The sequence below is a fragment of the Astyanax mexicanus genome, chromosome 12, assembly GCF_023375975.1.
Source record: "Astyanax mexicanus isolate ESR-SI-001 chromosome 12, AstMex3_surface, whole genome shotgun sequence".
In the NCBI taxonomy this organism is placed as follows: domain Eukaryota; kingdom Metazoa; phylum Chordata; class Actinopteri; order Characiformes; family Acestrorhamphidae; genus Astyanax; species Astyanax mexicanus.
Window position 1 is genome coordinate 10,103,933 of NC_064419.1, and position 24,831 is coordinate 10,128,763.

General features: G+C 38.2%; 1 protein-coding gene across 3 annotated transcripts; it reads right to left on the reverse strand.

Moving 5' to 3' along the window:
* Window positions 1–400: 400 nt before the first annotated feature.
* Window positions 401–24,809, reverse strand: LOC125806214 (DDB1- and CUL4-associated factor 1). Of its 3 annotated transcripts, none has more exons than XM_049486204.1 (25): window positions 24,712–24,809; window positions 18,773–18,896; window positions 18,597–18,673; window positions 17,824–17,897; window positions 16,975–17,088; window positions 16,527–16,664; window positions 15,135–15,704; window positions 13,904–14,005; window positions 13,528–13,686; window positions 11,888–12,067; window positions 11,555–11,764; window positions 10,394–10,563; window positions 10,060–10,184; window positions 8,135–9,212; window positions 6,706–6,924; window positions 6,354–6,552; window positions 5,287–5,369; window positions 5,064–5,148; window positions 4,606–4,839; window positions 3,899–3,992; window positions 3,634–3,738; window positions 3,333–3,406; window positions 3,136–3,228; window positions 2,516–2,813; window positions 401–1,556 (listed from the first exon to the last, which is right to left on the reverse strand). In XM_049486204.1, the coding sequence occupies exons 1-25, from the start codon at window positions 24,749–24,751 to the stop codon at window positions 1,501–1,503; spliced, it is 4,701 nt and encodes a 1,566-aa protein (XP_049342161.1). In that variant the 5' UTR covers window positions 24,752–24,809; the 3' UTR covers window positions 401–1,500. The 3 variants fall into 3 exon arrangements, with proteins under 3 accessions (XP_049342161.1, XP_049342160.1, XP_049342162.1); XM_049486203.1 differs by having other exon boundaries at window positions 401–1,559; window positions 24,712–24,808; XM_049486205.1 differs by lacking the exon at window positions 24,712–24,809 and adding an exon at window positions 21,788–22,015 and having other exon boundaries at window positions 401–1,559.
* Window positions 24,810–24,831: the final 22 nt, after the last annotated feature.

Sequence of the window (24,831 nt, forward strand, 5' to 3'; positions counted from 1 at the left end):
CGCAGCTCGTACGGGCAATTAATCGGACATCGCTTCCCCTCTCACACTGCACGACAAACGATCAAGCTAAAATTCGGCCCGATCATGAAATTCAGTCGCATCCGACCAGATCGGGCTTAAAATCGGGCTAAAATCACACAGTGTCCGCCTGGCTTAAGGGAGCTGAATACTTTTGCCATCACACTTATTGGATTAAAATGTTGAAAACCATGAATCATTCATAAACTCAACAGGTATGAATATTTTGCAAGCCACTGTATGTTCCATGTAAAACCAGTAAACCAGTACAATACACCCATTTACTGCTAATACTTCAGTTTACATAGTGCTATTAAATAAGATTTGCCATGTCGGTGTATAAAAATCTGTGCTAAATAATAAACAAGTGACACAATCAGGGTCATTTTAATGGAGTTTATAGTAAAAATACTTTGATCCATACATACTGTACAAAGTCCAACAGACCTTTACATTTGGGAGGATATGAGCAAATCATCTAAAATCTCATGGAGGGGGAAAAAAAAAAAAAAAAAAAAAAAAAAACTAAGGCAATGAAATGCTGGTATAGGACCATGGGTGCAGAAGGCACCGTGCAATATAGCAACTTAGCTTGAAGATGCCCATAACTGTTAAGTACACAGAAGTGGAGGCACAACTCATAAGATACCCTTATAGAACTAAACATAAGCGCTAACTGCTTCTAACTGAGCAAACTTAAAGGGAAACCAACCGAAACGCATTTGCGGTTAAGGGCAGGCGGCCCTGAAACCCAAAAGTATTTTAACAGCAAAAATGTGATGCTTAAGGGGAGATGGAAGCATGTAGACACACCATAAAGAGCTGGCAGTTCAATGTCTCTGAAACAGACTAGGACGCACACATGCATGAATATAATATCCAGTCAGGGTTCAGCAAAATCCAAAAACTATGACTGGACATCATAAGACACCTCTATCACACACCACCAGCTTTTTTTTTTTTTTTTTTCCTTTTTTCTTGGGCACACCCTTTGAAAAAGAGACAATATGATAAATGTTTTCTCTCACACAAACGTACAAACCCCTTTTAAAACATCAGTCAGCATGTGTCTTCTCTTAAAAAAGGGATACATTCAAAAAGGGAAGCTTTAGAAAGAGCTATTCCATGAAAACTAAATTCCTTAAGTTCCTTAGAAACCATCACACATTCTTTAAATCAAGCCAAACCATCAATCCATGTACGAAACTATATCTTCCTTTACCCTTTTCCCAGTGATTCTCTGTTTTTTCTAGCATTTTCAAAAGACCCTCCAACACCAACCCAGGGAGGGCCTCCACAGCCTAGGGGCCCTTGATTTGAGAGGACCCCACTCTACTCCCATCCCAAATAACTTTCACCTTCTCAAATCATCTTGTTTTAGACATTTAATTGTCGTCTTTTCTCTCGCGCGCTCTCAGCGGTGGTCACCTCTTGAGGTATGAGTAAGATTGTGCTTCCTGTTTTCTCCGTTTTCTCACTGGTTCACTCGTTCAGGGAGAGGATGATGTCATCTTCCAGATCAGAGTTGTCTGAGCTATCTGCTGAAAGAACAGAAGAGAGATGGAAAGGTTAAAGGTCTCATTCCATTGTTTTTTGCATTCATAAAATGTCTAGTTTACAACATGTGTAATGCACTGCTAAGTGCTGTTCAGCCACTGACCTAGACTTAAGAGTCTCTGTAACACGCAAAATCCACTGGAGATCCTATGTAAACCTATAGTTAGTTATACACAGAGGTACGTAGGTCCAAAAAGTAAAATATCTGGGGTGGATTTTTACTTTTAACTAGTGTAAACAGAACTGTTTTAAATATACACCTACCTATCTCAATTGTATTGTATTATTTTGCTGTTGGTGTTCCATACACACATTTAAACCATTTGTTCCTTAGCTCTGAAATACTTGGCTGTTAGCTTCATCTGATGAGACGGTGTCACTGCCTGGCTTCAGCTCTCTCTGTGGGTGGTCCTGAGCCAAAGTGGGTGAGGTCATGAATACTAATTCACGGGTTGATGTAAATACAGGTGATTTTCCTGATCGACTTGTTTTTCTGAATATTTTCTTTTACTAGCTACTGCAAACAATGGAAGTTGAGGAACAATTTCATGTGCAGCATGCATATACAACTCAGAGAATTATTATATTTCACAAACAAATAGCGGAAGGAAACCTTTAAGGTCTGAGGAGGCAACATGTAGCAAATTCTTCTGACTAACAACCAACAAACAGTTAGTCCTGGATAATAAGCTTAGACAGACATGGTGGTAATGTAGACAGCAAAAGGTAGGGAGCTTGTAAGTTAAAAAACAGCTAAATTTTGGTAGCTCTCAGGCACCTTTAAAACACATTTCTTCTCTCATGGGACTAAATAAAAGGGCTGGCTAAGTTTTTAGGTCTATTACTTGGTTTCCATTAACAGGCTAATGAAGTGATGAAATTTACAGGAACTTAAGATTGTGGCTGATCTGTACAAACTCTCAAAGAAAGGTCAACTCACTGTTATCCAGCACTAGATCCACATCTCCATCATTATCGTCCGAGTCATCATCATCATCGTCATCATCGTCGTCATCATCATCATCATCGTCGTCATCATCGTCATCGTCATCCCCTTCTTCTTCCAGCAGGCGGGCAACCTCTTCATCATCAGAGGGAGAAAAATCCTGATCTCCATCCTCTTCCTCCTCTCCATTGTTGTCATTCTCCAGCTCTGCCAGCAGGGGGTCTGTGTCAATATCGTCCAGGTCATCATCAGAGTCATCTTCATCGTCCTCTTCTTCTTGATCTTCATCCTCCTGGAAAAATCACATATAGATTTCAACAGCTGTTTCTCAAAACAGTTACCTTTTCACTGCCTTAATGAATCCATTCAAATACAAAATTGTTTACATTTTGAGGAAAAATATTGTGAAAAAAAAAAAAAAAGAATAAATGAAGTTACATTAATCTTGCAAAGAGGTATACAACAAAAACACAAACATTATTATAAGAATTTGTGGGACACCAAACAAAAAGGTACTATACTAGTCCTTCCCTTAACAAAATAATTAATGTGAAAAAGCAGAAAAAATAACAGCCTGAAACAACTGAAGGTGATGCACGCAGAGTTATGCCTACCTGATCTTCCTCATCCTCCTCCTCCTCAGCAAGTCTCTGTCGACCAACTTCATAAAGCCGACACACCGTGTCCATATTTATGGAATCTTGGTTCTATATGAGTGGAAAATGTTAGTTGCCCTTTACTCAGTTAAAAAGAAGAAAGGAAAAAAAAAATTAAATAAACCTGAGTTTGTGGTTTGTGGAGGATTACTTACTTCAATAACTGCCAGATAGCAGTCTTTGGTGTCTGTACAGAGGTCAAAAATATTCCTCTTCACATCAATGGTGGCTGACGGAGGAAAAAAATAAATTGTGTAGTTATTTATTACAATATTGGACCCAGCACAGAACTTACAGTTGACAATGTCATCCCTCTGTCCTTCTTTAAAGTGGATCCAATTTGTTTCAAATTACGCGGGTTATATATTTTTTTTTAACAATGCTTAAATTAACACTTAATTTAAGGATGCCAAAAAATGACAAAAAAAAAAAAGAGAAACCTAACATAGGTTTTACCAATGGGTTTGTAGTCCGTGGCATCAAAGGTCCTGAAAGAAGAACCGAAGGGACTCTTCATCTGCTGCTCCATCATGTCGTCTTCATCATCAGCCTGAAGCATTGCTGTAAGATAGAAAGACTTTACCAGTTACCATGACAACCACAAAATAAAAAAGCATGTTTGAAACAGGGGAACAAATTTATAAAGTAAACAAAACAGCTTAATGGACAACAACAACAATAAAAAAGCAAGTATGATTTGGCAGGTTTGTGGATGATTTACCTCCATAAATGACTGTTCCATTGTTGTTGAACACGATCCTGCATTGATCCAGTGCTGGTACCGTGTGCAGCAGGTGGAAAGTCCTCAAGTCCCACTGAAAGAGCAGTTAAAGAAACTAACCAGTTGAAAAGATTATTTTTTATAGCCCCTCAAAAAGTGCAACTGTGTATAAATTGTACATAGTAACCTAAATCAGTTCTGCAATAAAAATAAAAAAAAATCTACCAAAACTTCAGCAATCTTTTTTTGAATTAGTAATCAGTTCATGTTTTTTTTTTTAATTTTCCCCAAATCGTGCTCTTTATAAATCCTATGCGCCTTGTGTATGAATTCTACCAGTCAGGTTGTAAGGAGTCACAGTTCAGTTCTCCGGCAGTGCTAGCATTAGCTGCTAACCCTGCTACACGTTAGCTCTTTGGTCGTTCAAAGGTGAGTATTATTGGCCTGTAGCCTGCTGCTAACCCTGGCTAGCACTACTGAAGTATCATTAGCATTACCCGCTAACTGCGCTAAGCGCTAGCTTTTTTGCCTTATAGAGTGAAAAACATGGTGCGCATTTTGACCTTGTATAACACGTACGATTCCATGTTCTAATGTACAAATATTGTTTGATCTCCCATTGCAAAGCAAACCATATTTTATTTTTTTACATTCTGTGAAATACCAATTTTTTTACTAATCCTTCTAAAATACTAATAGAAGGATACAATCTCTGTATTGACGATGACCTCCAGGCCATTAGGATGGAAAACCCCACTGATGTTCATGTTGAACTTGTCAAACTTGTGGATGGCTTTTGCCGAGCGCACATCCCACATGACCCCATCATTCAGAACAAGGTCATCTGTGGGATTGAAGGTGGCACAGTTGCGCTTGTAGTTGTTTGCCAGGTCTGGGTTGTTCAAGGTCAGAGTCTTCTGTCCAGTTTGAATGTCATAAATCTGAGTCATTAAAAGAAATTAAGAAAGGAGGAAAGGACAAATAAGAGAGAACATTTGGGTCATTCATACAACAGGACAGTATATAACATGTTCATAAAACTGTATAACTGTAGACAGAAGCTTCTGGACATTAGAACAAAACCACGAACATAGGCTTCAAGGCTTCAAATAGAAACTCGTACACGCACAGGTGATTTAAAAAAACAATAAATTTAAGCTCTTACATGGGCGATGTGTTCCTTCGTTCCTATTACTCTGTCCTGTGAGAGTTTACTGAACTCCACATAATGATCATCTAAAAAGGAATGCCTGCAAAAAAAAAAAAAAATTATTTGCAAATGTAGAAATTGGTAAACATGCTTGACATGGTCCATCTGTAGTACAGTTATAGAGCACCCTGCTTTCTAAAAGAAAGATAGTGTGAGTACTTTTGTGTGTTTAACTCACTTCATTATGAAGACAGATTTCATGCCCCACAGAGCTGATAAAGGATAACTCCATGAAGCAGAGGTCAACAGCAAAGACCCGTCCTGTAAGAGACGAAAGCTTATTATGGCTTAACAACATGTTTAAAATGAAAAGGTCCATAGTGTTAATTTTTTTGTTATTTAAGGTCATAATTCCACAGATACTAGTGCATCTCAAAAATTTGAAATATCTTTACTTTACTTTATTATCTAAGTAATTTAGTTCAAAATGTAAAACTTATTATATAGAGAGTGATCTATTTTAAGTGTTTAGTTATTTTATTGTTGATGATTATGGCTTTACAGCCAATAAAAACCCAAAAATCAGTGTCTCACAAAATTAGAATATTATATAAGACCAATTGGTACTTTTGGCAGTGTGGGCAGTGTGCCAAGTCCTGCTGGAAAATGAAATCCTCATCTTCATAAGAGTTGTCAGCAGCAGAGGGAAGCATGAAGTGCTGTAAGATTTTGTGGGAAAACAAAACTGCACTGACTTTAGCCTTAATAATAAAACACAGTGGATCAACACCAGCAGATAACATGACTCTCCAAACCATCACTGATTGGTGGAAACTTCACACTAGACCTCAAGCAGCTTGAACTGTGTGACTCTCCACTCTTCCTCCAGACTCTGATCCTTTTATTTCCAAATGAAATGTAAAATTTACTGATGAACAGTGACGGTTTGGAGAGACATGTCATCTGCTGGTGTTGATCCACTTATTATTAAGTCTTAAGTCAGTGCAGTGTTTTCACAGAAAATCTTACAGCACTTCATGCTTCCCTCTGCTGACAACTTTTATGGAGATGCAGATTTCATTTTCCAGCAGGACTTGGCACACTGCCAAAAGGTACCAATTGGTCTTAAATACCAAAAAAAAAAAAAAGATTAAAATAGATCACTTTGTGTGTAATACATCTATTACACTATTCACTTTTTGATTTTGAACTGAATTAGTAAAATAAAGGTAACTTTTTAATGATCTTCCAATTTTCTGAGATGCACTAGTACACAAGAACACACCTGAACATGTGCATACATACCCTGGAAGGTTCAAGATGTGTGATTGCAGAGCTGTGGCAGCTGTAGCTTGCCTCCTCCTGTCCACTGAAGACGTTATAGAGCTTGAGCTGACCTGTGCATGTGCCCAGCATGAGGAAGCGCTCCCGTGCTGAGAACGCACAACACATGAAGCCACTCTCATCCTCCTCGGCTTCTCTGAACACAGAGATCGGCCTGAACCTGAAGACCACACAAAAAAGCATCACAGTAAGTAAAAGCACAGTGTTTTAACAGCTCCTATTCAAATACTAGTTTATTAAAAGAAATTATCTTGAGATGAAAAGCTAGGCCAAGTTTCTTTACCCATGCAGAGTTCTCTTCCCTATACTGTACCTGCTGAAGATGAGATGTCTATCGAAGCAGCCTCCATCAACCCCTCCGTATTTGGGGTAGACAACTCTGCGTGTGTGACGGGCAGTGAAGTTTGTGGGGGCCTGGCGCCTCTGCTTTGGCTCAGGACACTGGTGGGGAGTGAAGAGACTGAAGGGGGGGCAGGTGGTGACTGGGTTCTTGCAACGTGCATGCTGTTCCCGCAGATATTCAGTTATTATACTGCAAAGATAAACAATAAAGATTATTATAAGATCTGAATATTTAGAGTTAGTATGTACAGCCAGCACAATTGACTTTTGCCTCTAAAAAATGAAAAACATTTAACGCAATTTAGTGTAATTAATGAAGTGCTAAAGTACAGTAGTCAAAAGTTGGGACACAGCTTAAATTCATTTTCTGCATTGTAGATTAATACTAAAGTCATCCAAACAATGAGGAACAACATATGAAATTATTCATTAAACAAAAAAAGTGTTAAAGCAGAATATATTTTTGATTTTAGATTATTCAAAATAGCACCTCTTCCTTAGATGACATCTCATCATTTTCTCAGTCAGCTTTATGAGCTAGAGTCAGCTGTGCCTTGTCAAGAGTTATCTCTATGTATTTGAGAGCACCAGTTGTAAACTTGTGAAGAGAGTTGGTAAACAGTTAATAGCCCTATTTGAGTAATGTTCTAATCCATATTATAGCAAGAACTAAAAATTTTCAAGAACTTGAAAAGTATACTCAAGGGCAGTTGCAAAGACCATTAAAAACTTCATCAGGACCATCCCAAGATGTGAAGAGCAAGAGCAATCTCTGTTGCGCAGGATCATTTTTAAGTTACCAGCCTCAGAAACCACAAGTTAACAGCTCCGTAGGTAAAAGCACCTAAATGCTTCTGAGTATTTTGGTTTGCTTCACACTTTTACACCTCAGTATTCATTAACAATGTACAAAAAAGGAAAAATAGCTTTTGACTGGTAATGTATATTCATGTCCAACAGTCTACAGCCTTAGTCAGGCCGTTCCATACTTTATAATTACATTGACCACCAAGTGATATCCGCAGCACCTAAAAGTTGTCTAATGTCTTAAGCATATCCTAAATAGAACCCTACCACTCCCAAATGCAATGAAATATGAATCCTGAATCTGTGCATGGTTTCCTAGCATAGTCTTAAAAAATTTAACTTGGGACTCACCTAACAAAAATAGCAAAAAGCACTTTCAGTTTTAAGTCATACTATACTTTGTTGGTACGTCTGCTCAGATGTTAAAAAAGGTCAGTGTTTAATAAATAACTTAGAGTGGCAGTTTAGCAATAGCTTTCTCTTTTCAGAACCAAGAGAAGCCAAATATTTTCATATAGATAACTCCCTAGTTAAAACATGGTTGACTTAAACGTTTAAATCAGCAGTGAATGATTCAATAATTAAGATCAGACCCATCAAGAGCTGGAGGGGATGGAAGATGGCGGTCCATCTGTTTCTTCATGGCAGGACTTTGGCTAAACGCTCCATGGTCCGATTTCTGCCTCAAGACTCGCGGCTTCTTCCCTCCTGCCGCACAGGGGGACGGCCGCTCCCTCGAGAACACGATCCGACCAATGAGAGGAGAAGTGTTGGTATGATGAGTTGATGCCGTAGGAGCTGGGACTGGGGGTTGTGAGGTAGAGGGGCGGGGCTGAGGGTGAAGAGGCTGAGTCACTGTATGAGTGGTGTGTCCTCCAAGCCGCGCTGCCACCCCGTTGGCAAGCCGAGGAGTCCTTGGGATGGCAGCTGGTGAAGGTGGAGTTGCTACTGTGACCGGTGTGAATGATGCTACTACACTAGTGTGAGTGTGTGAATGTGTGTGGATGGCCATAGGCAGGTCAGCCTCTTTGGTGAGCGCAGAAGCAGTGTCAGAAAGGCCTTTTGACATCAGATGGTTCCGAATGAGCAGCAGCAACTCCTTTTCAGGGAACGTAATGCGTGACTGTGCCACAACGTTAGCCCTCTGCAGCCGTGCCAAGGAAACATCCGTACCGATTAGCAGCGGCTTCCCAGACACTTGCTCTATGAGCTCAGCCGCGTATTTGCAAAACCGCACGTGCTCACTGCGTTTGTCCTGAAGCACAGGCTCCTTCATCAGCTGCTGGATCTGTCCACTGCTGAACAGAGGCAGCTTGCTGATGATCTGCCGCACAGTGGCGCTACGTGCTAAGCCGACTAGCGCTTTGCACGAGAGTGCTCGAATCTGGTCTGCGTCGGTGATTGGCATTTTGACAGTGAGCAGAGACAACAGGACCTTAATGCCATTGTTGGACTGGACCACATTCCACATTTTGGCCAAGACACTCTCGCTGGGGCGGTGCGGCTGGGGCAAGCGTCGGCGCGGAGTCCCGGAGATGAACTTGCCTATGCTGGACACACGCTTGTCTGGAGCACACACACAGTTGATCACCACCTGTAGAGCTGACTTCTGGATTTCTGCATCGTTCACAAATACCTCGCCCTCAGCTACGACCAGCACGATGCTCATGCCTGCACACAAACACAGCAAAAAAAAAAAAATCAACAAATATGCAATAAGTACAATACAAACCATGGGAAAAAAAAAAAACCTGTAGAAAATATATCATGTTTTTATGGCCGAGTGTGTATTGTTAAATACTTAACTTGACTTAGGCTAAAAGAACACCATGAGCTTCCAAAAGGTGAACTACTGTTTTTTATGTATTAGGCAAATTATGTTTTATCACATCAGCTACATAGGGATTCTTTGATAATTAAACAGCACAGAGCACAGAGGAAAAAAATGATTGTGATATGATATTTTGCATTTTTTTCATGCACAGGCAGGCATCATTAGAATTGTATACAAAAGAAGTGAAAGAATACTTCTGAAGTTCCACCATAATATAATATATTATAATATAATATTATACATTTACATTTTAAGGCACTATTGAGTAATATTACAGCATGAAACTGCATGGGCTAAATGTTTCCTAAAATGCATTGCGAGTCTTGTACTAAGTAACTGACAACAGAATGAACAGAGGCACCACGGTTGCCAGGTTGTTAAATTAGAATTCACAATGCACAATCTGGCAACATTGCGAGCTGTAGGACGCGGTTAATTTCATATACTACCCATGTAGCTCACTACACTTGCGGCTTATGTTTCTAAAGAACACACTATAATGCTAAGAGAGTGTCCGAATTCATGCATTTTCACCGCTACTTACTGAACTAAATAGTCTCTCCCTATATAAAAGCAATACTAATGAGGGAGTGGAGAGCCATTTCTGTCACAGAACTCTTGTAAGTGTTTTAGAGCAATGGTGTTTGTCAGTTCACTGTGTAGAGATTCATTCCAGTCACCCACCTACTGTCGATATAGTAGAACCACCTTCATCCAGCACAGCTACATTCTCAGCCAAAAGGAGCTGTGTTTTTGGAATAACAGTCAGGATGCTGAGAATGTCCAACGCATACCGCACTGTGTCACTCCTATAAGAAAGAAAAGAAAGAAAGAAATGGGGAAAAAAAATAAATAAATAACATTTACAGTTTCTTCCAGTCATATCTTTACTTTAATTCACAACAGGCTAACAGTAAAACAAGGGTAGATTTGCAAGTTCTGCAAAACAGCCCATCTTCCAAAAATAATGCCAAAGCAAACTGAGCAAGAGCTGAATCATCACCCCTCCTCTTCTTACCTGCCATAGTAAGTTCTCCAATCGCAGGCAATGGAGATTAACTGCAGTAGGAGCTGCACACAGGACAGTTTGTGGAAGACTTCCGCAGGCTCCCAGTACAGGCGTACTGGACCATACTCCATCAGGAACTCCACCATCTCAACCACCTGATCGTGAGTGTAGGAGCAAGGCTGGAACACGTATATAAAACATTCAGTAAATGAAATCTTAAGCATGTTTTAAATGCATGTTTTACATTTGAACCCTCAAGTTCAAGTCACAAGTTGTGCATGTGCTTATGCTAAAGCAGTGGTTCTCAAACTGTGGTACGTGGACCAAATAAATGCTTTTAATGCATCAGAAACTAAAGATTATACAAGCAAATGCCTGGGTCTTAAGAATTTGCTTGGTGACATATAGTTACTGTCAGATAAAAATATTTTCTCCAAATGTATTTGAACTTTAAAATATACTATTTTTGCAGCACAGTCATCAGGATACCCAACAGTGTCATTACACAATGCATTTTTTGCCCCTAGTTTGTGTGCATATGTTCCTGTGAATGACTTTTAGGTGGTACAGGATTTTAGGTCTTAGCTTTTAGCTTGATTGCTTGTAGTATATGGTCTAAAAGTTTGAGAACCACTGTGCTAAAGCAAGAGTCCAAGAGCAGGTTCTTTAAAGCTGGATAGTATATATTTTCGCTTTCCAATGAAAAATGAGTATCTCTATTTTTGTTGATATTTAGTTTACTACATATTTTAAACAAACTGTCCCTTACACTGTGTTAAAAATTTTTGATGAACGGAGCAACAGAAACTCTTCAAAATGACCTGAAATAAACTCTTTTTACATTGACTTCTATTAAAAGTTTAGAAGGTTTTTTCTCTCTCCTGTAAAAGTTGCTGTTTTGGAGATACATGTTTTTCATTGGACAGTGACTATATCAAGTTAATGCATCATTAAATGTACATTGGTAGTTGCTTACTCTCTGGCACCCCCTACAGTTGCAAAGCGCAATTAATTTTCAAACCTCTATATACAGAGGATTAAAATTATATGTATATAATTTTTATAAACATGCTCTTACTTTGTAATTTAAACATGCTGGGCAATGTAGATTTGTAAACAAAAAAAGAGGAAAAAGGAAAGCTGCACAACTTCAGAGTAGTGTAAAAATACCTTGTAATACGGCTGGGGATGTATAGGTGCTCCTCCCTCAGTGCGCTGCAAAGACTGCTTGACTTGCTCCACCTTTATAGCCAAGTGTGCCTCAAAGTACCTGCGCAGAGCCATGCAGGTGTGCTTGGCTGTCTGTCTACTGGAGAAAATCTCATCATCACTTAAAAGTGCCCCCTGGTCTTCTGGGTTTAGGATCTCCAGCGTGCTTATCTGTGCAAAAAACAGAACAAGGACAAATTCAACAAACCAGAAACATTGAAGACCAGAAACACATCCTGCAACACTGTGGAAGAATTATGCTTAAGCTGTAAAAACTTGTTTGTCTATACGCACCAGGTTAACGAGACGCCGTAACCCATCTTGCTTGTCGAACAGATCAAGCACAGCTCGGAAGGAGAAACAAATGGAGAAGAACATGGTGGCATGGCAGCAGCCGGAGGCGTGAGAACACTCCAACAGCCACAGAGTGTAACTCACCACTTCAGCAAGAAGAGAGGGGGGCAGCATACACACCTGCAGAAGAGATAGAAAGAAAACAAACATTAGAACTGTGTCTAAAAAAAATAGGGGTGTTCAATATTGTATCGTATCGTACATAATAATATCAAGATTTATGAATATCATGAACAATATTATACCCTGAAATATTGTTTCATATCACCCACACCCAATTACCACATCAGGGTACTACTTTTTTTTTCTTCCTGTTTTAGCAAAAGAAAAAAAAAAAAAACACACTGTTCTCATTTTCCATTATATATCTACTAGAGACAGATTATATCTGTCTAGTATAATTTATTTTACTTTAATCCAGGATATATGGATGCATTGTTATTAGTATCATGACATTCTGAATCATTGACTTCTGTAACAAATCTGATCAAATTCTTGTATTCTTTAATATCTTTTTAGGGGTTAGGGGTGTGCCATATCACATTGTATGCAATAATTTAATAGTCACTTTGCTGCAGAAGTTTTTTTTTATTCAGTGTTTTGTCATATCGCCAAGGCTATTGTTATCATGGAAATACCATGAAATATTGTGATATTTTAGGGCCATATCGTCCACCCCTACTTAAGAATCAAAATGTAGTTCTCCTTACTACAAGTTGGTTTGCTTCTTTGGACTAAACCATAGACACTAAATACTACTCCACTATAGGGCAGTGTGTAGCCCAACATCTCAGGATCTTTGATGGTTTAAGAAAAGAAAAAGATAATCTAATACTGTAAAAAAAAAGGATAATCTAATATTGTATTTATTCATGATTAATGATTATTAATTTCTCACTAATGCATAATAATTACGCTGTAACATACTGGAACTTGTACCCTGTGCCATGACCTTTAGCATTTTCCCTTGTAGCTAATGAACCCTGCACTGAATGTGGATAAGATTTATGCCAGAGGCTCTAGAACAACTACCTATTAAGGTGCACTTACATGTCAGGGAGAAAAACAAAAAAACAAAAAAACAAACAAAAAAAAACATCTGCTTAAAGAACCCTGATGCAACTGTTCATTTTATAGAAATTCCTGTTAAACTAAAAAGTCAAAAGGAGAAAAATACTGTTAAAATCAAAACATTATCTTTAAATACTGTGATATAACTGTCCAGTTCTATTGGTGTATGACTACATACATATGATACAAATTTGGGCATAACTGCATCACAATTTTAATCAGACAGTCTGTCCAAACATTTAATTAGCAACAACGCAACACCCTGAATTCAAACGGCAACTTTAAAAGGTAAGGGAGGAAAGAGAATTTTTTTATTTGGCTTCAGGCAACACCCAAAAAAAAAAAATAATAATAAAAAAATATATAATAATAATCTTGCAATTACAGTGCTATTTTATTAGCTGTTACGTGACAAAGACTTAGTCAATTACTCTTGCAATCATGAACAATAAACCTGTTTCTGGTGTATGTAAAGTGTGTGTGTGTGATTGACTGAAAACACTACGTACCCTCTCCATGGCATCTTGATTGTAGGCTAGATAATAGAGACACAGTGAAACTCCTGTTGCAGCCATGGAGGGTCGTGGGATTTCCAGAAGCTTCTGCACTCCACCATGAGCCACGAACTCTGCAGCAAACTTCTTATGCAGCAAGAGAGAAGCTAGATACTGCAAAATAATAAATAAATAAACAAACAAACAAAAAAGAAAAGGTTTAACAATTTATTTGAGCAAATAAAGCAAATCAGAAACTTGCCTTCGATACCCAAATAATACACTCAATTTTTGTGTTATGTTCGTACGCAGCTCATTCCATCTATATTATGAATATCTATATTGTGTAAAACTGCTTACAGTGTTATCATAGTGATGATAGCTGTGTTACCTTGAGTGCCTCAAAGGTTAGCTGAACATCATTGGTCTGTTTGAGGTCCATGTAATGCATGAGAAGCTCCCGAGCACCAAGCTGCATGAACACAGCCAACAGCTGCACAAACAAAACAGACTAGTGTGAGAATCAAACATCTGTTTGCCTAACAAAAAAAAATCAAAAACTGTGCAATACATCACAGAAATCTGTGTGGGTGTGGCCTCTGACTCCACCTCCTGTTCATTCTCTAACACTAACTACACCTCCAAGGTTGCCAAGTTTAAAAACACAACAGTAGGCCAGTAGCCATGGAAGCTAGTTAGCATGCAGGCTGCTAAACAGTCTAAAATCTTGCTATTTGTTGAGAAAGATCAGAGACCAAAGATGTAATAAAACTGGAATAAATATTGGCAGTGACTTTGACAGATGGAGAAGACTTTGAGCCCAGAAGGACTACAAGACAGCCACCAGACTGCTACTTTTATCCTAAACAGGTAGCTAAGCCACTTTAGCCAATAACGCCAAGTTAGCTTACTAATCTATTTAACAATTGGAGTGTTAATCATATTAATAGCATAGCAAGGCAGAAGATATGTGAGATAGCTAGCCAGGTTACCTAAAGTGATCTGGATTATGCTGGCAAAGGAGCAGAAGTGTTGTATGATTACTATCTCAGCAGAGATACGCATGCTAAAAATATGTCTGAAATCGAATGTCAGACTCTATATTAACTTAATTTAGCACGATACGTGATACGTTGAGCGATTTATGTCCAAAACAAGAGGTAAATGTTTCTAATGGCCATTCATAGCCGCTAGCTAGCATTAGCTATTCAGCTGTTTATTTCCAGTCTTCACAGGCTTTGCTCTAGACCAGTAAGGGCACATCATAACTGAGATTTAGATCAGGCTGTAGTAACTCCAACTTTAGTGTGTGTATTTTCATAGCAGTAGCATTTTTTCCCCCCAAGTATAACAGACTTGGCTTAGGCTAAAGCAGATAGCGGTGCTTAAAGCTGCAGATTAAGTTGCATAAAGTCCTCATGAGCTATAATAATATTACTTGCCATGGTACAAGTTACTAAACTTGTCTTGCACCGTTTGTGTAGGTTCAGTGTCTTCCACCTGGCAACCAAAGTGAGCTTTGTGTCTGTGGAGGGGTGGTCAGGGCATACAACTCACTCTCTCTCTCATTCCCTACCGATTGCTCCTTAACCTACCAGTGGACTGTGTAAAAACAAACATACCTCCTGATACTCTCCCAGTGGCGTGAGGTACTGCAGAATCAGCCTCTGCTCTATGCCTGGAGTCAGGGGGTAAAGGTGATAGTTGTTCCCGATTACCCACGGACTCATCTCCGACCAGCTGCTGTTGGAGAGCTCGCTGAAACTGCGCTCAGGCTCTGGCAGTGAGAAATTGAGCTTCTGCTTAGCTTTCCTTCCGTTCTCTCTTTCTGACCTCTTCCTCCAATCCCTCACTCCCTCACCAGGGCCATCCGGCTCATCCGATTCTGACTGAAGGGTCGAGGCAGGTTTCATCAACCCTTTGACACTCAAATTGGCTCTCCCGCTGATTTTCTGAGTGGAACTCGGCTGGGAGGGGATCTCAACATCCGAATCGTGCACAAAGTTGTTCTGTTCTGAATCTTTGTTGGAGGGGCTGGGAGGGTTGCTGGCAGAGAACTCTCCATCAACCGCCTCCTCGTCTACAGGTAGGAGGGGCTCCAGGCTTTTGCGGGGGCTGGGCCGCTTAAACTCCTTTCGGGTTTCAGCATCTTTTTCCTGGAGCTCTCGAAGTCTCTGCAGCATAAGGGGAACCTACAACAGAAACACACAGGTCAAGAAATGATACTGCATTATAATAAGATGAATATTTATGAAGTTTTATTTATAATTAGTGAAGTTAAAGTTAATGGTTACATCATGTTCAAAGCTTGACCAAGAGGCTGTGAAAGGCAGGGTCTTCATTGGGGTATGTGCGCAAAAAATAGGACAGATGTATTTCTTTCTGTGCAAGTTTAATTTCTAGAGCAGTTATTCTCAAACGGTGGTATGGTACCACTGGTGGTACTCAAAGCATCCCAAGGTGGTACACTAGATAAACTCAAAAAAAAGAAAAAAGGACAAATCTATACAGGTTTTTTTTCCACCTGTAAATTTCCTAACATAACTTTAGTTAGTGTTTAGTGCTTTAACTGTTAGAACCTGTATGTAAGTTACACTTCAGTCCTTTGCTCTCAAAACTACAATTTTATCATTATTAACATCAGTTTCATTGGTCCAACAGTAAAACCCTGTGGAACGCCACAAGATCTGCTCAACCAACAGTCACCAACAGTTCACTAAAGTTTCTGCACTACAGTTAATAGATTTATAAAGGTAGTAAACACTGTAGTTCACTGCCCAAATCTCTTGTTGTTCATTTTCCTCTGTCTAAAAACTGATTCTGAGATTCTCAGTAGGATAAAATACTGTATTAACCAGAAACAATAATCAAATCAAACAACTTACCTAATCATACTAACTTACAGACGGCAAAAGTGGTACATGGTCTAACAAGTAAGACCCCCACTGCTCTAGATAATAGTTGTACTCTTTAATACTCAGCAATAAGAGACAAACAATAAAAGGGGAACATACCAGCACAGAGTTCTCTTCACGGTAGTTGGCAGCAATGTCCTGGTTTTCCATAGCCCCTGCAAGAAGACCTGTAGCATAGATCCTCAGAGGATCCTCTGCCTCCCGGGCCCATTTAAACAAGCGCTCTACAATCCCCTCCTATAAAACATTTAAAATTTTAGAGGCATCACATGCATATCAAATCTTACCCACTTGTATATTTATTTGGCAGGACCAATTAGAGCGCTTATAGAGTCGACTACTGGCCATGGGGTCACATTTTGGCGACCACTGATATAGATAAAATTATTTTTGTCGTCTGCATCAGAATCAACTTACAATGAAGCCTCCACATGCACTTACACAAAGAATTATAACTCACCCATTTTAGGTAAACATGCAAAATATATTGCTTATTCAAAAGCTTAAATAATTTCTAGATTTCAATTTAGAAGAAGATGCTTGTTACCTTTTCCTGAAAGACCACTGCAGTCTCCAGACCTGGCATGATGTTCAGCAGCAGTCTGCAGGCTGAGGTGTTCAGAGAGACTTCTCTGCTTGTCATGGCGTACGAGTTCACCAACTGAGACAAATATAATACAATACAGTTACACGTCTTCATAATCACAGTCTAGTTTCACAAAAATGGTTCATAATTGTTTTGGAAACAGTATTATATAGAGATAATTGATAGTCATTTATAAATACTAAATATATTCTTATTTACTACAAATTTATATTGTCATTCCATCTCAAAATAGCATTATGGCATACAGTATTGCCCAAGATGGGGAGTAGCACACGTAGCACAGATGGTCCCTGCATTTGTGTGGCATACATAACATCTCATACACTTTTTTAAAATTTAAAAATGGTCACAGTTCAGTAGCTTCACAATTTAAAATTCACTTTTAGTACAATCTCTCAGTCTGACCAAAACGTAAAAATGTTAAACTGTTGTGAATCAACAGAGAGAAGCTGGTTAGAACTAGTATTAGTATCATAATCTACTCAAGTCTGGCTGATATAGTGAAAACCCCACTATACACTTTGTAATGAAAATTAAGCGGCCAGCGAAGGATGGACAAAATCGAAAATATAATATTGATTTATTATTTTTCCCAACTGTGTTTATGGACCTCGAGCCCATTACCTCATCCGACATTTGCTTAGCTAGCTCACCTACATATTCACAGAGTATCAGACAGCTCAGTACAACTGCTATAGACTAACTGTTGAACTAACTACTAAATAGTTCTTTCAGAAACATCCTGTGTGTAAAAGGTAATCTGAGCAGACACTACTAAGTGCATCTTACCGCATTCATGAAGTCATCATTCTTAAACAGGATCTTCAACAAGTGTCCCAGCATGCACTCTGGGTCTGCCCTTCCTGAATAAGGTAAACAGAACATGACTATTAAATAATATTTATATTAGTGGTGTCAATCTAATGCTGATATTTCTTTAAAAGAACTCTTAGAAAACAGAGCTTTAAAGATTTAAGTTGGCTACAATTTTGAAAAAGGTATTGGTATTGAAAATTGTAAAAAAACATATAAAATAAATAACCCAGCCCTTACCACAATGCAATTGTAATTTATGGTAAACCTTGAAGCTTTGTCGTAGCTGAATGTGGACCAAAATTATTTGTAAGGCTACGTTCACATTACCAGGCTGAAGTGACTCAAATCTGATTTTTTTTGCTCAATGTGGCTCAGATCTGATTTTTTTTTTCCATGGCTGTGTAAACGTGCCAAATCTATTTTTTTCAAATCAGATTTGAGTTACTTTCATATGTGGTCCTAAATCAACTACGTATCTGATCTATGGACATGCGACATGAATGTGAACTGTCAAATCGGTATTCATGTGTCTCATACCCACACATCTCTGGGTGCAGCTGTGCAGCTATATCTGTAAAAACAGCAAAAGCAAACTGCCTTGCTCTTCTTTATAATAATAGTGTTGGAGCCCATTTCAGTCACAGCCTAAGTAAACCCAGTAACAAACACTTGTGATAAAGTTATACAAATACAAGATAAGAAAAACAGAATATATGCACAGTGACAAATGACCAGCAATGTAATACCAGGATGACGATCATCAAACGGATCAGGATCAGCCTTGTGATACTCCTCCGTCTCTCTCTCGACCAACTCAGAGATTCTGCGAATCAGAGATCACAAGAAAAAAATCAATCACCTCAATCAGGTCACTGAGCAATCATCTACTATATTTGTCTCACACTACAGTGCGTTCTCTCACTTGGTGAGTATGGTGACCAGGTCCTGAGTGCTGCCCTGTTGTTCTCTTTCCCATTGCTCCAGCAGAGTAGTCAACTCCGCTTTGGAGTCCACACTGCCCTCGGTGGCAGACGCCATCACCCGAACTAAACAGGATGGAGACAGACAGTTATTATAATGTCAGTTTCAATGGCTGGGGAAAATTGCAAACTGCAAGAACCAGGATAAACACAACCTTAAAACAGATAAAACCATTCTAGCAGGAAACCTCAACAGACTTAACCCAAAAATAAAACACTCAGGGACAAGCAAGAGGGACTTCCTGACCACTGTGGCAGAGTCTCAACAGCGCTTTGTTCAGTGTGACAGACACAAGCTGCTCCCGAGCCTCTCCAGGGACAGCAGGTGAGCACAAAGCTTGAGTGCTCTAAAAACAACCACAATCTGTGTTAAACTGAATTGAAGTATAGCGTTATTTATTCTATTAAACAATGCTGGAACTCATTCATTCTGCCAATGACCAATACATCTTATATAAAAACAGTGCTGGAACTTTTATGAACCTCAGTGACTTCCAAAATTATGGGTAATTATGGGTAATTATGGGTAACTGTCTTTAGTGTCCAGGGGAGGATTTCTAGATTTTGAAGCACTGCTGTGAGAATTTAATTGAGGAATTATTTTTGTTGCATTACAATAAAATATTTTTATACCACTAATTTTATTACATTATTACTCTTTTAGATGAAAAAGTCATCAATCTTTATAAATAGACAAGTAGTTTAGTAGTTTTGTATCTACTGAATGTTTGTAACTGTTTAAGAGTATTGTTACGGGGAAAATTCAAAATATTGTGATATTTTAGGACCATTTCACCCCTAGCTGGGCATTTTTCCCTTCTAGCCCACACATAGTATTAAAGCATGGTGCCAATAGATGATTTGTCTGAATAGTGTCCTATTCATCTGGCAGTATTTACACATATGTCCTACAAGTAGATGTGACTCAAAACAGTTAAATTCATTCCTTTACACAGGTTTCCACACATATTTTGACATATTGAGAATACAGCCTCGAAGAACCTTCTAAAGCAACTGCTGTTTGAGCTGAGTGCACCCAGCTGCTAAGGAAACCCACTATGAACCTGGTGACCTTGGATTACCTTAGACGACCTTTGGATAATTTAGTGTAGTGAGCATTTTTTTGGCCATCCAAGTGTAGACAGCTCATTTTTGTGACATTTTGGATGGAAGAGTGAGGAGACTGATAGCTACTTTATTGACATGCAGGAAGGTAGTCAAACACACACACATTAGCACAGATTTTTCAGCAGTAGCGCTGAGCAATATATCGTACAAGATGTAAGACATACAAGATGCAAAACAATATCAGACTTCGTGGTTACTTTTATACTATAGGATGTGCAGAGGTGTGATTTAACACACACACACACACACACACACACACACAACAAGACACAAAACAAGACACGATATTGGGTTCACGAGAAAAACTGTATAAAAAAATGTATATAATAAATAAATATATAATTAAAAATATTTTACTTAACTGAAACTGAATTTGTAATGAATGTCAATTTTTGCTCTGATTATGAATTATGTTTTATCAAGCGCAGTAAAATACACTACGGTTTGCAAATACTGCAGTTGGTTTTACCTTAAACACAAGTCTCTTCAAACCTTAGAACTACTGTCAGAATCCAATTCAACTTGAGGGTTCTATACAGACCTGGCAACCTATGACTGAACCTCAACAAGTTGCCAGTGTGTGTGTATGTGAGCACTCTTCTCACCTCCATATAATAGTATTTTTTTAATCATAATAATAAATAGTAATAATAATAATTAAAAGAGGTATTTGGGGGAGATCTAGTCTGCCAGGAGTATGATTTATCAAATATATTATCAAAATACCATTTGGTAGCAAGATTTAAAAAAATGTAATCATGATTTTATTTATGATTAAGTCACATAACACTGTTGTGAAGTTTTTTTTATTCATATTTAAATATCTATTATCAAGAATTAGTCTTAAGGAAGAAGAATGAGATTTAATGTGATTAATCACAGAATTGTAATGCAATTACTCTTTTAAACGACTGACATCACTACTCTGTGTTCGTTCGTACTCCATAAACACATTGTGTACTGCAGCAGGTGAGGAAGAATGTATAACTATATTTTCCAATCAATGATTAATTATATTTTAAAGACGACAAGGTTTCAAATAAAAACAACATAATCGTTGATTTGTTATGCTATTCATCATCATTATGTCACTAGCATTTAAATGACTTATTAAAATGACAATAATATTGTTTGTCGCAATACTTTTATGACGATATATCGGCCACAAAATATTGTTATAGTGATAGGCCTAGCTCAAAATCCTGTGGTAAATTTTAATTTTCTAGAACTGAGTCTGACATGCAGTGTCTGTGTGTGGGTAAAATATTACAGGTAACTATATACCTACATAGCTATCTAACTATCTGGTTAGCTAAGAAGCTAAATAATGTTATTTCTATAGGGTAAAAGTATTAAGGCCAACTAGCTAGCTTAAATCAGAGTTAACCAGCTAACCGACCAGCTACACTCACACCCACAGCTGAACTGACTGAGTTAGCGAGCTAACTAGCAGTTAACTGTCTAACTAACATAACTGGCTCACTATCAGCCACCTCAAGCTAGCTAGCTAGCTAATCTAGCTAGGATCGCTAACCTGGCGTTAACTCCCTTAACCACAGTGCTAACGCTTCACATTTTAGCAGGTTAAACCTAAGCTAGTTAACCCAGCTTCTTAACATCTGGACTCGTTTATATAAGACTTATTCATAGAGTCCGACGGTCACTTCATCCACCTGGCTGGCTATATTCCAGTTAGCTTGGTTAGCTAGCTAACGCTAACAACACCAACCAGCTCTGTGATAGCTGTCATTGCAGAAGCCTAGCCACATGCTAACTGAGCTAACCACTTAGCTTAGCGTGCTGCCTGTACGTTAGCCAGCGGGGCTCACCTCAGTCCTGCCCCAGTCCCGCGCCCGGCTCCCTTCACTCCCGCTGTACCCGGGCGGCTGCAGTCAGGCGGGCTGAGCGCTGCGGCGCCGCGGCTCCGCTCTGGCTCTCTCTCGGGCTCTGAGCGCGGCTTTGTCAGACCGTTTACCTCCACACAGCCGCGAGCATGAAGCTGATCATGGCGACCACGTTCCCGGCGTCACGGTACGGGCGACCGCTGTCGGCCTTTAATGATGCAGGCGTTGTTTTCGTTTGCGCGGTGAACACAGGCCGCGGATTGGTCGGCTCTCGCGACGCCTTAAAAAACAGCGATGTTTGAGCAGAGACGGTGTTCTGTCGAGTTGTGCTACCCTGTCAAACCGTGCTACCCTAGTGTGTGTTTTACTGTAATAATACAACCTATTAGAACATGCTGCATGCAGTAGAAGTGTCGGTATGATATTAAGCATAGCCTAAATCGCTGCATCAGGATAAATGAAAGGCAATATAGGGTGATTAAAATGTATGTATATGTATTTTTTAATCATATTTTAATTACTTTTTTACACGGTTGTAACACTCAAGTAAACGATGACTGTGAGGCAGATTGTACAATGCACCCGATAAAAAATATATCATGAAAAAATACTACACAAAACAGTGAAAATTAGAGTTTCAGAGCCACTAAGTAGCACATGTCGATGGGTAGCACAACTCGACAGAACACCAGTTAATGCAGAACCTGTCTCCTCTCCCTGTTATATCAGAAAAGATGTCAACCGCAAGAGGTAGCCCGCGAGAGAGACCAGAATAAATTGGGGTGAATGGAGCTAAATGGCTAAAAGCATAAGTAAATAAAAACTACTTGTTCAGGTTTTTCCTTGAATTTTATAAAGCAAAGGAAAAAGCAGAAAATTATTACTTATACGTTTTTATTTTTCTACCCTAAACGGAGTTTAGGCAGTAAAGCCGGTAGCGTTTTTGCTACTACTGTGCGCTGATTGGTTTGTGTGCTGATGCGGGACTTGGGTTCAAAATTTCTAACCATAACTGGAGTTAAAAAATTATATATGCAACACTGAAACAAAATTGTTCAGTGATGAGAAAATAAAGGCATATTTCAATATATAAATAATTAAACATCTTTAAACTAAAATTTGCTAAGCTTTGCTCTAGTTTTTTGAATATGTAGTTTGTAATAAAGATGTAAAAGTCTCAAATATCCCAGATAAACACTTAAAATTACATAATTAAATATAATATAATTAAAATAATATGTATTTGTGGCACAGTTTATGCACAAATGATGAACTAAAGACTGCCACTGCCATCACATTAGTTGCATTAGACTGTCTCCAGGTGCTTATATATATATACAACTTGAATTCGACAAATTATTATTTTTTTGCAATTACTCTATTAACAGTTCAAATCAATTCTATATAGTATATTTTTTCATATTATATCTAGTTTTAGTCATTAAAATTATTTTATGTCTGTCCCCATGTTCTTGTCAACTTTAATGATGTCAATTTTAGTGGAAAGTGACTTATGTCAAATTTCTATCTTCATTATGTTTTATAAAATAAAATATTGTGAAATTAAAAGAGCCCCTTTGGTAACACCATGTCAAAAAAATAAATAATAATGTGTGGTCACGACTTATGAAAACCTGGGAACATGATAATTACATTTTGCGGATGACTTAATAAGGGTTGGGAATGAGATAATTCGTGGGGAAAGTCATGGGGAAAATGTATATGGCCAGGACTTAAGTATCTCGTTTCTACAGCTTAATAAAACGTTTCCACAACTTTTGAAAAAAAAAAAAAACATTCTTTCTTTATTTGTGGCTACATACCGTTGTATTGTGATATCTATATATTTTACACATGTACAATGTCAATTAAAAGTTCTTTAACTACTGGCTATATTAAAATATATGTTGCAATATTTGCATGCTAAAGCTGTAATTTAATAACAAATAAAAAAGTACACATAATAAAGTACACTACATATTTACCCTACAGAGGACGCAGAGTCATTTTGAATACAGCCTGTATACTGAACCGATTCTTTGTCATATTGAATCAACTGATTCAAAGACTCGTTGGTTGACGTGTCGTGTGAATGCGCATGTTCTTAGTTTCCAGTGAGGTTAGGAAAGAAATACATTACATTTATTTACAAAACATCATTGATAAAATTAATAAAGCATAGATAAGACAGCGGATAAAAAGTATGGGTCAATTTATTTCTGATTAATTCATTTATTATTGTTACGTATACCTATTTTATTAATTTAACTGTTTCAAGCTCAAAATAAATCTATAAAAGCTACTATTTTATTTTCATCCTTGGGTGCAAAATGTTTTGAACCATCCCTGTAATAAATAACATTTTTTAATGTGGATCTGGAGTCTGTGTGAATCGGTTCGCCTGTTTAAATGAACAGAACCGGATCAGCAGAACCGCCCGAAGATATCAGTGCATGGAACATTTGATAGATTGTTTAAGATTTTAAGGTAAAGTTAAATGAATGATAATATGTTTAATATACAGTAATATTATACAATATAAATATTTTCTATATTAATTTAAGGAGCAATTCATACTAACAGATTAAAATAAAAATTCCTAGTAAAAAAAAGGTTTGTAGAGCTTTCTGTATATTTTGTCTCAAAATGTTTATATTTTTATAGAAATGTATATATCAATTTATAAAATCTAAAAGAGAATGTTAAAATGTTAAACATTTATTTAGTTTATAAATATCAAATCAAATTTATAATTATATATTTATATTTTTACTTTACAGGATTTTTTTGCTGCGGTGGGCATCCCTTATTTTCATTTCTGAATGGTGCCAACCCTAGGTGTCGGTTCGGCTGTTAGAATAAAACTGAATAAACAGTATAAGACAGACAGACAGACAGACTGAGCTCACCTGGTCTTCTGGGAGGCCGGAATCGTATCCGTAATATCATTTTCTAAGGTTTGCTGTAATTGTAGTGAGAGCTGGAGTCCCATAGAGTCCCGCAGAGTAAAGCTCAACATTGTTGACTAG